Below are 16,331 nucleotides of genomic sequence, written 5' to 3'. Positions count from 1 at the left end.
CTAAACCTGTGCTCACCTCACTCCACAGCCGACACGCTCGTCGTCCGAGAGTGTGTGTTCCAGACCTGGTTCAAGCATACCTGGCTCACCGGGTCACACCATATATGTAAGTGCTGTCCACACACACACAAAACTTAAAGCAGACTGGAACGCCATCTCACTTTATTTATATCTTCTACTTATATCTTTATATCTTATACTCAAATGCACATCCACACAGCATCTACTTATTGACTGTACCATAAAGATGCATGATATTTTGTCCTACTGAATATGTCAGTATGAATGCTTCACTTTAACTTTCCTTTTATTTTTAAAAGCCCATTTATACTACAGCACTGTTCAATTCTCAATTCTGATTGGTCAGAAGGTGTTGAGTATTTTTTTTCTATAAAAGCAAGGAAAATAATACCGTATCGTTTCTATAGTAACAACTCACCCAGGAACGTATATGGTGGACACTCCACGTAAATAATAATAAAAACAAAAAAATGTATAATTATTGATATGCGTTCTTTGAGGAGACGTTTATGGAACCTTCGTGGAAGGAGTCTCCAGTCTTAGCGCTTTGTAACGATCAGAGGTAAAAGCTGGAACTTTTCCAACAAGGAAAAATCTTCAAGACGTTGCGTTTTCTCGGTTAAAAGACGTGTTTAGATGTGTTTAGTTTTTCTTATTAACTTCAAGAGAGAGAAAAAAAATAGAGCTTTGTGACAGAACGATCGTTTATTGCTGCTGTAACGTGATAAGTGATATCTTGCTCTGTGGGCATTCCACAACATTAATTGTAGCTATAAATGGATAAAAAGTACAATATGTTCTTTAATAAGTTTTTTTTTAAAATAGTGTTAGTGTCTCCAAATTGCTGAGGTAGAAGAGAAAAAAAAAGCCATGATATTGTTGATTATTTTCTTTGATTGTTATATCCCTTTATTGTTGATTATTTACAGCATTTTAAACATGTTTTAATCCTTAATCTTATCCTACAGCAATTTAACCAGTTTTTAAATATTACTTACTCTCTTATAACTCTGTTACTCTGTTTGCATTAAAAGCAAAGTTTGGAAGATTGGGTTCAAATGTGCTCTTGTTTTTGTTTAGTTTTCTGGATTTCGTGCTGTACGTATACATGAACAGTTTGTACAGGTGAATGTTTGTGCTAGCATCGGAGTCCTGTTGTAATACACACGCCCTGTCTGTTCTTGTACGTGTTTGCGGTGTGTTTCTCCTCCAGGCAAAAGTAGACAATGAGATCCTTGATTATAGGGATCTCGCCGCCATTCCCAAAGTCAAAGCCATTTATGACATCGAACGTCCTGACCTGATCAACTACGAGCCACTTTACACCACTTCCCTGGAAGAGATGGAGGAGCGAGAGAGTGTGGGAGAGGTAACACTCCAAGAGCACAGTGTTTAATTGTATGTGTGTGTGTGTATGTGTGTGTATGTGTGTGTGTGTGTGTGTGTGTGTGTGTGTGTGTGTGTATGAACAGCACTACACAATTGCACTATATATACAAACTATATCCCCTTAATTTAACTGTAGGGTGCAAAAGTCTGAGTCCAATAACAAGAACTGCTCTTATTTCATTAATTATAATCAATTATGTTGATATCTATTATCCAATATGGTTATTATATTATTTACTGAGACAAATCAGTTGTTGGCACTACACTTGGTTTTTCTTTGTTGTTTTTTTTTTTTATATCGAAATATAACTCGTTAATTTTTCATAACTCATGAAATAAAAGCAGTTCTTGGTAGTGGACTCAGACTTTTGGGCCCTACACTTTGTTAACAGCTTCAGACCTTGAGGCGCGAGCGCTCCCCCATGCCTGATGACCGAGTAAGTCATGCTCCAGCTAGACGACCTAGACGTGTGACCTTTACCCTGCTTACATCGTCTATAAGTCACAGTTGCTTTCATTGTAGCGCCATTATAAGTCATTATGCATGTGTGTGTTTGTGTGTGTCAGTAGTCACATCCATGTCGCAAGAGTGTTTGGGGTTTGTTTTGTTTTTTTTTACATCAGAGCTACATTTTTATACAGTATAGTGTTCTCAAGGTACGTTCACACATACAGCGATTTTATTGCTGCAAGTCGCCAGTCGCTGTACTATGAGGTTGCCAGTAGGCGTTCCTACTACTGGTCGTCATAGTAACTTTTCTCAGTGGTGCAACTAGCATTCCACTTTTGTATATAAAATTCGTTTGTATATAAAATTCACCAGCGTATATTTGCGTCATACTCTACGAGATGAAGGGGAAGCAGCGTGTGCTCTTTCTCTCTCCATTGTGGCCATCTATCTGTCGTGGAAGCGCAAACGCCAGACTGTCCACGAAATAATATGGACGCTCAGGCAGCATGGCGGATCACGTATCACGTATCACGTGCGCTCTACTATCTTCACTCGCCATCGGAAGTCGCTGCACCAAGTCGTGGCAAATTTGCATAAAGTTCAACGTTTCTCAACTTTGTCGCGTCGCTGGACACGCCCACATCTAGTCGGTCATGTCGCCGGAAGTCGTTAAAAATGAGCGGTCTCGGGTCGTGCGAGTCGATGTATGTGTGATCGTACCTTCAGTGCGTTCTGAGTCGTCAGGGTTGTAAATGAATCCCTTTCACTTCTCATGCTTTCATCTCCATCCCCAGTCCAGTGTTGCTAACTCATTTCAACTCTTTTCCTTTTTTTTTGGAACCAACTAATTTACATAACCATAACCAACCCGTATAACCAGGAGCTCTATTTTTATTTATTTATTTGTTTTAAATGAAATCATTACTGGGGTCTAAAAAATCACCAAAGTCATTGAGTTGTCAACACTGCACACTGTTTAGAAAAAAACACCGCAATTCATTTTATTCAATGAGCCTTTCTGAAGATGTGTCTGAAAAATGTTTTTTGTTGTTGTTGTTGTTGTTGTTAAATCTGAATTCTTTCAGACACCAAGAACCATGTCACCAGTCCCATCTGCAGATGTACGTACCTACGGCTTAGTATCACACACTAAACAGTTTACAGCTTATGATGATTAATGTGTGATTGTACATGAATTGTGTGTGTGTGTGTGTGTGTGTGTGTGTGTGTGTGTGTATTTAGAGTTTTTATGACATGAAGGGTCACATCCTGCAGCGGTCTACAAGTCAGGGCTCTATCGGCTCGCCCATTTATAACCGCCACTGTTACACGCCAACCATGTCTCGCTCACCCCAGCACTTTCACCGGCCAGGTGAGACCCAGCTTCTGCCTTCATCTGGACAGTTGCATTATGGGTATGAGAATCTTTAAAGAAAAAAAAAAAAAAAAAAAAAAAGGCAAGAAAATATGCACATGTTGGCATTAGAAAATGTACTATACAGTCTATGCTTACTATAGTCATGTATGATGTTTTTTAAAAAAAAAAATTTCTTTTAATTCTCATCACAGTATGTGATTACAGCGGTATATTTTGGCAGCCCCTACCCTGTACATGCTCCTATTTGTTCATTCAGCTCGCTTGGTTTAAACTTATTTTATAAATGTACATAAATGGACGTATTTAAATAATATAATATAAGTAATATAAAAAAAAATAATATGAAGAACGCATTATCTTTGACAAATATGTCATTGAATATCTGACTGACAATAACATATAACTGATGTTTGAATATTTCAGTTTGCTTCCTGGTATTTCATTCAGCAGTAGCACACACATCCTCCTCTAACATACGAGTTTAATAATTGTCTTCTGCCGCTGATATTGACTTCAAGCAGTCATTCGCTTATTTTGGTCATTAAGACTAAAAACGTCTCTCCACCCTCATTGACCTATGACCTTTTTGATTCAAGGCCCCGAGCCATCCAGTGGGCGAAGCTCCCCTGGGGCCAGCACGCCCCCCCTCCCCCTGACCCCGAAACATTTCCATCTGCCAGGTACAGGATATTACACAGCTCCTCCTGTCCTGTGTGTGTAGTCACAATCGTTATGCTTCACTCTCTGTGTGTCGTCCTCGAGCCGTATTGTGTGTTCACGTGATCGAGTCGTGTGTGTCGTTAACTCGGGAGTCTTGGAGGGACAAGTGAAAGTCTTAAAAGTTCTGTGAATTTTTTTTAAAAATCACCATTTCACCGTTTCATAAAAACCGCTCTACACTCTCTACCACGTCTTGTGACGATGCATGGCAGATCTCTTGTTAGTAGATCTCATAGTGGTGGAGTTTTTTCTTTAAAATAGTTCCAAAAAATAAATAAATAAATAAAGCATTGTTGTCTTTCTCTTACAGATCAGAGCGTCAACATGTACCGGAAGCCACCCATCTACAAACATTATGGTAGGGACAGAACAGTTTCTCTTCTACGCTAATACAAGGTTCAAATGAAACGTGCTTATGTTCATGAGCTAGCAACAGGATTGTAGCGTTCCAGTTAAAATCCTGATGGATCAAACCAAATCAAGGTGCATAGTGGGTAATAGGATCATTAACAAACCCGTCCCACTGCTGTATACATCTTTGACACTATCATTTATTCAATAACCTTTGGGCTAGCCTCATTCTTATATCCTAGTTCCCCCTGCTTTACGATCTAGATCCGGCTGCCTTTACAGCCGAAAGCAGTTCTGCAGACGACATCGTCAAATCGGCCAAATTTCCCTCGGCACTTGCTCCTGGTCCTGAAGACGTACCTAAGATAGAGACAGAGTGCTGGCTGTGTCTGTCAACCAGTGGTACCCTAGGTACTGTATGTCAGCGCTATACACCTATTTGCTATGGCCACCGCTCCTGGCTTGCTGCTGCTGTTTCCCTCCCCCCGTTTTAATGGATTAAATGGATTAATCCGCTGAGGCTTTCAACTCTGCACATATGGAGTGGATGACGAAGAGTGACGGCTTTCCCTTTACTTTCCTTCTGTTTTTTGTTGAATGCACTGGAAAAGCAGTTGCTCGTATAATCATATGTACTGACGTTTGGAAAAGTTTCTTCAAATCTCTTTTCGATCTTACTTGAGTTTTCGGGTTCTTATTAACCTTCTCAGCTGTGCTGTCATTGTCGCATCATTTTCACCTAAATCATCAAGAAATCATATGCCATTGTGCATTCATTTTGACTTTGAATCCATGGATTAAATGTATTAAACTATATGCTACGTACCGTGTCTTGCATATGCGTTCACCACCATTGGTAGTGTTTCCAACAGGAACTGAAAGGGACTTAATAATTGGTATACTATGTCAAGAATGTTCACAGTAAACTTGTTGAAGTTGGTGAGAAAATCAACATAGTCGGCAAAATGATTTACAAGTAAAACATTGCTCACTACCTTGAGAAGGCCATCCTGTGAAGCATGGTGATGGCAGCATCATGTTGAGCGTTTTCCTTGGCCTCTTGTTTGCTGTTGTAATTAGTAAACAGAATTTACGTTTATTTTGCCTTGATTTTCATCCCCCAGTTCAATATTATAGGCAATTTTACGTAGCTCCATGACATATAATACCAATTAAGTTCATTTCAGTCCCAGGCTGTAACAGTGAAAAATGTTGAATGGTTAACGAAGGGGGTGGGGGGGGGACTTATGTAAGGCACTGTAATGGCATCTCATTATTAAAGTCTGTCTGGTAAATACGTTCAGATTTGTTTAACTAGTATTTACCTGACAGTTGCAAAGTCAAAAGGTATTAAACAAGTTCATTTGAAGGTGAAAACTGATCACTGCATGTGTAAACATATACCTGGTTTCTTTAATCTCTGCACTTGTGAAACTTTAAAGGCTGTGACACCAAAAGTTGCCGGAAAAATTGTGCAAGGACAGAGACGGGAAAACTCCCACACTCTTAGAAGAAAAAAAAAATGCATTTGACACATTTAAGGGTTCTTCAGTTAAAGACATTAATCATGCAAGGAACCTTTGAGGAACTCCTTTTTTTTTCCTAAGAGTGTATTCTTGTTGTTGCAGCTGCTTTGCGGGGTTTTTTTTTTTTTTTTTGTACTATTTCACAAGAAATAACGTTTCCATGAAGTTCCTGCAACACCAAGTTATCATCAGTCTGCTTGTCTTTATTTCATCTCTCCCACCCCCTGCCCCCAACACACTTATGGTGTCGTTACTCGTCCATTTATTCATTCATTCATTGTCATAAAGCTGTAGGGATAACGTTATGCATTTCGATTTGAAAGTTAATTAGGATGAAGAGTGAGGTGCAATATAGTGTACTTTTTTTTTTTTTTAACATGCCCTTGTGGACTAGTCCTCTCCCTAGACTATAGAACCAAATGGGAATTGTTATCTGATGCCGGTTTCTTTTTGAATCAAGTACTTCAAATCCAATCACAAACGCTTAAAATGATCTGCTTCAAACGGACAAACGACAAGGGTGTGTTAAAAATCATATCGAACCCAGGGTTTGTGACATTTCCTGTTACTATTTCAGGCTCTGAAGGGGGGAGAAGGAGATCCCGAGAAGAGGATGAGGAGGAACTCCAGAAACGCAGACAACTCCAGGAAGAACATCTCACGAGGGTAACCTCAAACATGGACAGAAATAACAAAAATACCAGTTGACATTACTCCATAATCTCTCTTTCCAATCCCAATCTGTGCAATATACTATATTCTAATAGAAAGTGTATGTCTGCACGTACACTTTGCTTTTTTTGTAAAAAAATAAATAAAATAAAATCACGTCCACCGCCGTTTATTTTTAAACTAGCCCAATCTGGCAACCCTGTCGTTAACTGTCTTGTCCACTGCTCTACCTCTACCGAAAAGCATGGGCGTATCCCTTCCCCAGTGGACCTCTATTAACACTTGTTGCAGTTCCAAATTGACCACTAGATGCAGTAATAACTCTGTGGAAGCTAAGTGGGGCAGTACTGTTGCTGCCCCACAGTTGCACAACATCTAGAAAGGCGAGCAAATCAACAGAACATCGGCTTACACCTGTCTAACAGAAGCACTCTTTAAAATCCTCGGTCATGCAAAAACGCCAATTAGTATATAAATGGAGTTTAAAATTATGGAGTTCTGAATGAGGTCTTTATGAAATTAACATTAGTTAAATGGCTGATAGGGCTCTGCCTATCCTGTCCCTATAGTGAGCCACCTATGAACAATAAACGCAGAACGAGGTGGTAGATGATGAATATTTGATCAAATCTTCACACGTCGTTAATCGAAATGAGTTACTGAATCAACTCTACCAATGTTAATTGTCCTTTTAAATCAAATTTTCCTTCATCTGTGTTCAGCTGGTTCATTCACTATAAACTATAGGTCGTAATTCAACTCTGTACATGAAACTGTATGGTGTGTGAGAACAGATGCAATCCGGTCTTGGGAAGCTCATCCTGAAGGAGGAAAAGGAAAAGCAGCTGTTTCAAGAACGTCACGCACGAAGTCTGTCTGCACAAAGGCACACCAATGGCAACGCAGGTGTGCACTCAGTATCTCCACATTCTACCCACTGCATTTTCACTAGAATCCTACATTTGTAAAACCATAACATGACTTTTTAGCATCAGACAGCTTCAAGGAAACCTACATTTTTGACAAATCTAAACTTGTAACAAAGATTATTCGAACGAATAACCATCACAGTAATCTGTCTGCTGATTACTTCACAGCTAGCATTCTGTTCAGCTAGTTAGTTTAACAAAACTAAAGCTGTACTTAACTAGCATGACTAAAACATCAGATTAAAGTTATTAGCTAGCTGTCTCAATACAAACCGCCTTGACGAATACAAAGTCTACGTAGCAGCCGCTTTACTTCCTAATCTCTCAAACGCTAGCTAGTTATTAGCATTCAGCTAGTTTGTAGGGTCAGAGTTATTGTCACGCTAGCTCACATTTTTTACAGTAGTTAGCCTTAGTTAATGCATGCTCCTTGGTCAAAGACGCAGGCACCAACATATCATCGATAATTAAAAATCATTTTCATTTTGTGAAACTTTCTTCTACGTTTACTGTCACACTTGAAGTAAATTTAAAAGTTAATACTTTGCTACTTAAACTCGAGTGAAGAATTTGATGCTGTACCATCAAATCAGACCATGCTCGAAATGTAAACATATTCAGTAAGGTGTATATAACCACATTACTTATTTAAAAATACTTTGAATATTAACAAAGTAAAGCACTGAATGAATATAGTAGATTCGAGCATGTTTATTAGCAAAACAAGGAGACTCAGAAGTGAATTCAATTCAGTCCCACGGTGTTGAACTGGCAGCATCACTGTTCAGTTGCTGTTGAATTAGTACATTTCCATACGTTTACGTTTACATTTACATTACATTTATTCATTTCGCGGACGCTTTTATCCAAAGCGACTTACAAATGAGAAAATACAAGCAAAGCGATACATCAAGCAGAGAACAATACGAGTAGTGCTACCGTACAGGATCTGCTAATTGAGTTCCAGAAGAAGCAAAGTGCGCAGAGTAGAGGTGTAAGTGCCAGAGTTTTTATTTTATTTTTATTTTTTTATGGGTTGGATAGGTGTTCACGGAAGAGGTGGGTTTTAGCTGTTTTTTGAAGATGGTGAGAGATTTTGTGGTCCGGATTGAGGTTGGAAGGTCATTCCACCACTGAGGAACAGTTAGTTTGAAGGTTCTTGAAAGGGAAGTTGAGCCACGCTGAGTAGGCACTACTAAACGTCGGTCGTTAATCGATCGCAGATTGCGTGAGGGAACGTAAGCCTTCAGGAGAGAGTTGAGGTAGGAGGGTGCTGTTCCAGACAAGGTCTTGTAGGTGAGCATCAAGGCCTTGAATTTGATGCAGGCGGCTACAGGAAGCCAGTGGAGGGAGATGAAGACGGGTGTGACATGGGTTCTCTTGGGCTAGTTGAAGATGAGGCGTGCTGCTGCATTCTGAATCACCTGAAGGGGTTTGATGGAGCTGGTCGGGAGGCCCGAGAGTAGTGAGTTGCAGTAGTCCGGTTTTGATATAACAAGAGCCTGGACTAGTAGTTGTGTAGCCTGTTCGGTGAGGTAGGGTCTGATTTTCTTGACGTTGTACAGGATGAACCTACAGGACCGTGCAGTTGTTGAGATCACCCCAAGGTTCCTGGCCGTCCTGGTCGGCTCGAGTGTGGTTGAGCCGAACTGTACAGTGAACATCGATTCGTATAATGTTGTATAATGCGTTGCGCAACCCTTATAGTGTACAGTAACTGTAATGCTATTGATAGATATTAGATTTTAACCCTCCTTTTTTTTAATGATGTCTTGTTTTCCTAATATTTACTTATTGTATTCTTGAAATTGCAGATCCAAATTCTCCTGCCAAAACAGGCTCACTCCCTGGCTATGGACGAAGCGGGTTGCATCGGGTAAGCAACATATTTCTTTTTTTAGACCGCAGTCAGTCTGTTTCTGTTTTAACCCCCTCATTGAGAAGACTAAAGGTCTTGCATTCCATCATTTCTGCAGCCTCAGTCAACTGACTTTACGCAGTACGACAGTTACGGAGACGTCTCTGGCGGAGGACGAGGTTAGTTAACAAACTACTTACTGCCTGTAAATAGATCAATCCTGTTCGTTAGATAGTAAATTAAAATTTGCTGAATACTGAATTGATGTGTGTTTTTTTTTTCTTCTTTGCTTTCCTTCTTTGCAGAGTTTCAGGTAAGTGTGATAGCATCAGATGCCTTACATCCCGCTATTTTTCATATTTCATTTCAGTTGAATCTAGCTGAAATTATTTGGCTCAGTTGTCCTGAATGCATCAGTTGCTACAAAACCTACACACTGCAATTCCACACGAATTATAACATGTCCTGATGGACCTCCTCTCACAACATGATGAAAGGATTAATTATGTAACAGTTTGGTTTTGTTTGCGATTGATGCAACCTCTTTCCTTTAAACCTAGAACAGTCGTTACTAACTAGCTAGCACAAATAAGTAACGAAGATACGACAGCTGTCATGTATAGATGAATTCTATACGGTAAAATAATTTGGTGGAAGTTACTGAGGGTGTTAGATGGATTCGAGTGAATTTTCTGCTACTGTTTTTAAAATTATTCTTATGTTTATTTTTGTCATCGTTTGACTGATTTGACTTGAACATTGTAGCTCATTATACTGTGTCTTTATCTGTAACATGACCAGACTCATTCAGACCAGAAACTTTTCTACACGTTTATGACATTTGGCCTTTACTTATATGCCTATTTTAGTGTGATTGATATGACTGTGATTAATGTACATATACATATAATCTGTGTTCAGCTTTACACTTTTATTTTTAGCATTTGTATTAATCAGCCATTATTATTTTAGCGATTTTATTAATCAGCCATTATTATTTTAGCATTTCTATTAATCAGCTATAGACACCAACAGATGCAAGTTAATATGGTTGTGTGAGTAGAGAATTTGTTGATTGGTGATGGACAGTGTCTCATTATGTGAGTGATCTCATTATAGTGAGGATGGCCCAAGTACTCAAATGTCGAAGAGTTGTTGGCATCTATTTTTTATTTAGCTTTTGCTGTTAATCATTTTTATAACTTTGATTCATTTCATTTGATCTGTCCACCCCCCCGAAAAAAAAAATGTTCTTGCCAGATCTGTTTCTCAAATAAACTCTGACAAAAACAATTTTTCACCATTCATTTTTGGATTTACTGACTTGCATGAACGTTAAAATCAAGTTTTGTGGTGTTTTTGACAGTCAGTCCATTTGTGTGTTCATAGCCCTTGCAGGATGGCCATCGGCCTGTCAGCAGAATGGACAGGGGGGTTTCGATGCCTAATATGCTGGAACCAAAAGCAAGTATCAAACCTGTGCATTGGTTACTACTCTTTCTTCCATGCACAACTATTTGATAGTACTGCATCATCATTATCATCATCATCAGGGAAAATGTTCAAACTTATCCCAAATCTTATTACCATAAGCTAACCTGCATCTACACCTGACTATATTACCATTAATCATGCCATCCTTATGATCAATATTAATAAAACCATCGTCTCAACTTTTCCATTTACCTCAAACATTTTTCACTTACCTAAAATCGATACGCGGATGTATGTCGGGTGTTCAAATGTTGTTTTTTTCAGTTGATCTAGTAGTCTACCATGGCTAGCAAACTGCTAGCTAGTATAATAAAACAAGTTCCCACATATAACCCACAATGCCACATTACTCATCCAGTTTCCTTCTGTCATGGACTTAGCCCAAATGCTGCTGTTTAAATCATCATACAAGCTTAAAATAACGTCTTTAATGTCTTTAACAGTGGACGTAGATATTCTGTTACTACACAGTAAAATCCCTAGTGTTGAATAAACACCCCAATTAGTCCAATTGAACTATATAAACACTGTGTTAAATCAACACCGGGGATTTTGCTGTGTAGGGGAGAATGCTATAAGTTGCATTACGGTACCCTATTTGGTAGCTAGCCAATAGTCTGCTAGCTAATTGTATAAGTAATGGTTAGTGGGATTAAATGTAACTTTACGAATGATTACATTCTCCATATTTGAATATTTTATCTTGTACAAGGTCTTACAATTAATAACAAACTCACAATTTCTCAATGTTAAAATGTACTTATTGCTGTGAATAAATAACAGCAATTAGACAATTAGTCTGAAGTGAAATCTTGAAATCATGAAATCTAGATATGACTTGAACAAGTCGTTTTTCTTTCAAAAGTATTTGTATGTATAAAAATACATCTTTTTTAAATTGTTTTTTGAAAGCAGTTTTTTAAATCTACGAATATGATTGTATCCTTGTACTATAGCCAGATCATGGATGCTTTTATCTTAAGGGGCTTAAATTCAAGTGGGGACCCAGCCAAAGCAACTAAGGTTTAAGGACCTTGCTCAACTTGCTGGAAGTCCTGGGATTTGAACTCACAATCTTCCCATCATGTTCATGGACTCTTAACTGAGATATCTCTGCCCCAGTACTTACAGATCAGTGGTACCATTTAGAAATGAATGGTTTTGCTTCCAAAGCTACCAAAGGGATAGGGCCAAGCAGACATCTCCAGAGAGCTGAGGACCAGGGCTCGACAGCTTCAGAGAGTTAAGGGAATTGGGCCAAGGGGAGAGGTTCAGATCGCTGAAAGGGTAGGGCCAGGGGAAATGGTCTAGAGGGCTGAGAGAGATAGGAAGTTGAAGGGGTGGGACCAGGTTAACAGATCCTGGAACTTGAAGGGGGTAGGGATAGGTTTCCAGAGGTCTGAAAAGGCAGGGATATGAGGACAGCCCCTGGTAGTTGAAAGGGTGGGGCTAGGAGGACAGGTTCAGAAGCCTGAGAGGGCAAGGTAGGTGGAAAAATATATAAGGCTAAGAGGGCAGCTCCATGTAGTTGAGGGAGTGGGGCCAGATAAACACAGTCAGAGGTCTGAGAGGACAGGGCCAGGAAGGAAAACAACTTTGGTTGAGAGGGGAGGACCAGGGGGACAGCTCCAAGAAGTTGATGGGGTGGGCCTGAGAGTCCAGGTGGAAATACAGATCTTTGGAGAGTTAAGTAGCAGGGGCCAGGATGAGGTGGATAGCGTCGGAGACCTCAAGAATTGCGATTCATAAAATTTTGAAAATATTGCGTTCACATGATATCACTCCTGACTGGAAATTAACTCCAAGGGGATAATCATAATGAAATGAAGCTCAGACTGTATACCAACATGTACATCTAACATAACCATGTTGTTCTGCATTTTCTTATTAGCTTATTAGTCTAGAATTCAAGCATTACCTCAAGAAATGCTTGCACTTCTGATTCTTGACTGATGGGTATCTCTTTTGAAGGTATATCCATACGAAATGCTCATGGTCACCAGCCGTGGCCGAGCCAAGCTGCCCAGAGACGTGGACAGAACCCGACTGGAGGTAATGGTCCTCCAGTTCTCCAATGTGTTTACGGAAGTTTCATGTAGCGGTAAAGACATTTAGGGCTTTCATAACAGCAATCCTGCTTCACCGTTGCATTGATTATTATCATATTACAGCATAACCCATTGTGTTTTATTCCTTGTATAACAGCAGCTCTGACGGTAGTGAAGCTCAAACTAATCAATCCACTCATAATTATTACTATTTTTCTTTATATTTATCCTATAAAGAAAGAATCTTGACTTATAGCTGCTGAAGGCCCTGAGCCCAGCCTTGAACCATAATCATCACCCTGAGCCACCAGTATAGACACAGAGCAAGTGTTATGAGTCGTGCCTAAGGTCAAATCCTCAACAAGAACGGGATGAAAGGAGGTTGTGTGGGGTTAGTCTGTCAGTATTCAGGATTAACTCTTTAAAAACAGTCCTAACCATATGGGGCTTTGGGGCTGTGTGGGAATGCTCTGGCCTCCTCTCCCTGAGCGTGCTGGTTGGAATCTAGGCATGTTCCTGTTCCTCCTAATTGAAAAAGAGTTTGTAGGGCGTCTACCTGTCGGTATTCAGGATAAACTCTTTAAAAACAGGCGGGCCCATGCGAGGCTTTGTGGTTTCGTGAGAAAGCTCTTGCCTCACATCCCTGCAGTTGCTGATTTGAATTTGGCCTTAGTGCATGTCTATAACGAGTCTTTATTGGTCACATATACAGTAGAGCACAGTGAAATTGCTTTCTTCGCATACCCCAGCCTGTCAGGATGCTGGGGTCAGAGCGCAGGGTCAGCCATGATACGGCGCCCCTGGAGCAGAGAGGGTTAAGGGCCAACATGTCTATGGTGCTGAAACCCAGGGTTCAATTCCCTAGTAGGACTGAAAGGCAAGGCCTTGAGCCTAAAGAAACACTGGAGTTATGCTAATCTGGATTAAAATAAGCGTTTATAAATCTTCCCTGCTTACACTAGCTAGCCAGCTAGAGTTAACTAACCTGACAGGTGTATTATGCTACATTCCTAAATGTTCCTAATCTTCACTGCTAACGCTAGCTAGCAAACGTTACCCGACCTGACTGAATTTCTGAGAGGATTTCTGTTCTGTCTTCATGCTCCTTTCAGCGGCACCTGGCTCCAGAAGTGTTCTTTGACATCTTTGGGATGGAGCTTCAGGAGTTCGACAAGTTACCTCTATGGAAGCGCAACGACATGAAGAAGAAAGCCAGACTCTTTTAACCATAAAAACACACCATACACTTCTGTAATGTAGCCTTATATTTGCTTGTAATCTCTCTTTCTTTCTCCCGTGGCCCTTGTACGTGCAAATGGGAAGGAATCTGAAGTGATCTCTATGGTTTGTGTTTATTGGTTAGCACAACATAATACTATGGTACCATCATTTAAAATAAAAAGTGACAAATCTTTGCATTAGCACACAAGCATCAGATGTTCAGAACTATACGTCTTTATGTCTCTTGGGCTAGTTTTCCTCCCTCATAGACATTTTTCTTTTTCTGCCCACGTCTTCCTGGGTAATTTCCACTCACGTAATGAGACGTTTTGTTAAGTTCATTATGCGTTCATTGTCAATTGAATGTAGATGTAATGAGCTTTCATGTCTGCTTGTATGGCGGTATGTCTCTATGTCAGATGTTATAAGCATTCGAAAGTTTGCCACTCGAGCATTTCTCGTTTGTCCATATTTTTTGTTCCTCGTCCTTTAATTATCAAAGCAACGCTGAACTTTACTCAAACTCCCACTGTATACTTCGCATCATAAAAACAAGCTGTATCTGGTTAATCTTATTCGAACGGAAACCCGCACTGCCATTTAGTGTATGTATGAATGATATTACAAGTAAAACGATTGATAAACTGTGCTTTAGACAGCAACACCAAAGGTATGGCCATGCCTAAGGGAGCAAATATAGCACTGGGTATTTCTCAGGATCCTTTCCACTGAAGGCTTAACAGGACCAAACACTTATTGCTCGTGTAAATTACAGTATCAGACACCGACATCAGAGCCGTTGTTGTTGTAGCTTTGTCGGGGTGGTAGGTCAAGGAATAGCATGGCTTCTTCCTCTCTCTCTCTCTCTCTCTCTCTCTCTCTCTCTCTCTCTCTCTCTGTCTCTCTCTCTCTTTCTCTCTCTCTCTTTCTTCAGACTCACAACCATACACACACAGTAACAAGTTCTTTCGGCTCTGTTAGTTGGTTGAAACTAATTTCCCCGTTAACCCAACTGCTTGCACAAGCATTCGACAAGCGGCAAACATAAACTCTTCGTGAATGAAACGTTTTATTGATGTAAAAAGCTTCTCGTTAATAAAATGCAGCAAATCAGATGGCCTATTTCTGTCTCCGTTTCTGACTTTGCAACACGGCATGATTATAACGACGTTACAGTAACACTCAGAGAGAAATACTCAGAGATCACACTTTTGTTTCCGATCGAATTGTCATTCGGCACTTTATTGTTAATCGTTTGGTGGCAAACAAATGTAGATATCTATGCACCAGATCTCATGCTGTGTTTTACTCTTTGTGATGTAAGTGATTTCCTGTAAAATACATTTTCCCATGGCCGTTCCCACCACTTCCCCTCATCATGCGATCATGTGACAATCGCACAAAGGTGAACTCCATTCAACGAATTATTGGCAAATTATAATAGCAAATCATTGCTCCGGAAATTATCTAGGAGTGTCATGGATGTATTGAAAATACTTTCCCAAGCAACTCAGCATTAGATTTTGTGTTGATTCATGACATATAATCCCAATTAAATCCATTTCACTCATTGTAACATTGCAAAATGTTGAAAAACCTCAAGCCTGCTATCTATTAGATACCGTAAATACATCTACACTATATTCAAACATGAGTCTTAATTTTGCAATAAAACACAAAGGGGCATGCGGTTACAGGAAAATAATCAACAATCCATCGTGGTGGTATGTCTTTAAGTCAAATTAAATATATATTTAGTACATATCATTCACATTCACATGTTAAATTCAGATAATTTAATGCTATTTTTCACTGTTCTGACTATGATTACACTAAATAAAATATATTATATCTAGCTGATAAATTGAAATGTACTGTATTACACACAGAAACACATTATCAGAACACCAGAGGGCATCCAAGGTTTAAACTAAGCTTTAGATGAACCACAGTGAGCTCTCACACTTAGCACTGCGAGAGAGAGAGAGAGAGAGAGAGAGAGAGAGAGAGAGTGAGTAAGAAAATCCTGTGGTCTGTAACAAGACTCTACAGGAATTCATTGCATATCATATACTCCAAATTATTTTCACAACAACAATGTAATAACTTGTTATTTCACTCCCAGACATTGATCTATGGCCAAGTTTACACACATAATCATCACCTCATTAACAGTAATAACAGTAAATATCTAGTAGTGTGGTGATAAACTGATATAATGGTACAGTTGAGGTCATAGAATCTGCAAAATGTTAATAATTTTTAAAAAAATG

At 39.5% G+C, this 16,331-nt stretch overlaps 1 protein-coding gene across 6 annotated transcripts in view; it reads left to right on the top strand.

The window, feature by feature from the left end:
- ablim1a (actin binding LIM protein 1a) overlaps positions 1 to 15,921 on the top strand; it is a 41,243-nt gene extending 25,322 nt beyond the window's left edge. For 2 of the 6 annotated variants that reach the window (XR_008385512.1, XR_008385513.1), the window contains exons 9-22: positions 29 to 106; positions 1,235 to 1,390; positions 2,947 to 2,982; positions 3,104 to 3,233; positions 3,836 to 3,919; positions 4,270 to 4,317; positions 4,575 to 4,721; positions 6,414 to 6,502; positions 7,303 to 7,414; positions 9,252 to 9,313; positions 9,414 to 9,474; positions 10,685 to 10,759; positions 12,761 to 12,841; positions 13,950 to 13,978. Coding sequence is in view for 1 of the 6 variants with exons in the window: in XM_053620420.1 (XP_053476395.1) it covers positions 29 to 106; positions 1,235 to 1,390; positions 2,947 to 2,982; positions 3,104 to 3,233; positions 4,270 to 4,317; positions 4,575 to 4,721; positions 6,414 to 6,502; positions 7,303 to 7,414; positions 9,252 to 9,313; positions 9,414 to 9,474; positions 9,601 to 9,608; positions 10,685 to 10,759; positions 12,761 to 12,841; positions 13,950 to 14,063 (1,197 nt within the window). In the remaining 5 variants the exon portion in view is untranslated. Of the gene's footprint in view, positions 1 to 28; positions 107 to 1,234; positions 1,391 to 2,946; positions 2,983 to 3,103; positions 3,234 to 3,835; positions 3,920 to 4,269; positions 4,318 to 4,574; positions 4,722 to 6,413; positions 6,503 to 7,302; positions 7,415 to 9,251; positions 9,314 to 9,413; positions 9,475 to 9,600; positions 9,609 to 10,684; positions 10,760 to 12,760; positions 12,842 to 13,949 lie in introns of all 6 variants that reach the window. The other 4 variants (XM_053620420.1, XR_008385514.1, XR_008385515.1 and 1 more) reach the window with 4 other exon arrangements.
- Positions 15,922 to 16,331: the final 410 nt, after the last annotated feature.

This window comes from Ictalurus furcatus, chromosome 3 (genome assembly GCF_023375685.1).
Source record: "Ictalurus furcatus strain D&B chromosome 3, Billie_1.0, whole genome shotgun sequence".
Taxonomy (NCBI): Eukaryota; Metazoa; Chordata; class Actinopteri; order Siluriformes; family Ictaluridae; genus Ictalurus; species Ictalurus furcatus.
The sequence above is the reverse complement of the archived record's forward strand: the minus strand, read 5'-3'. Positions and strand labels throughout refer to the sequence as shown.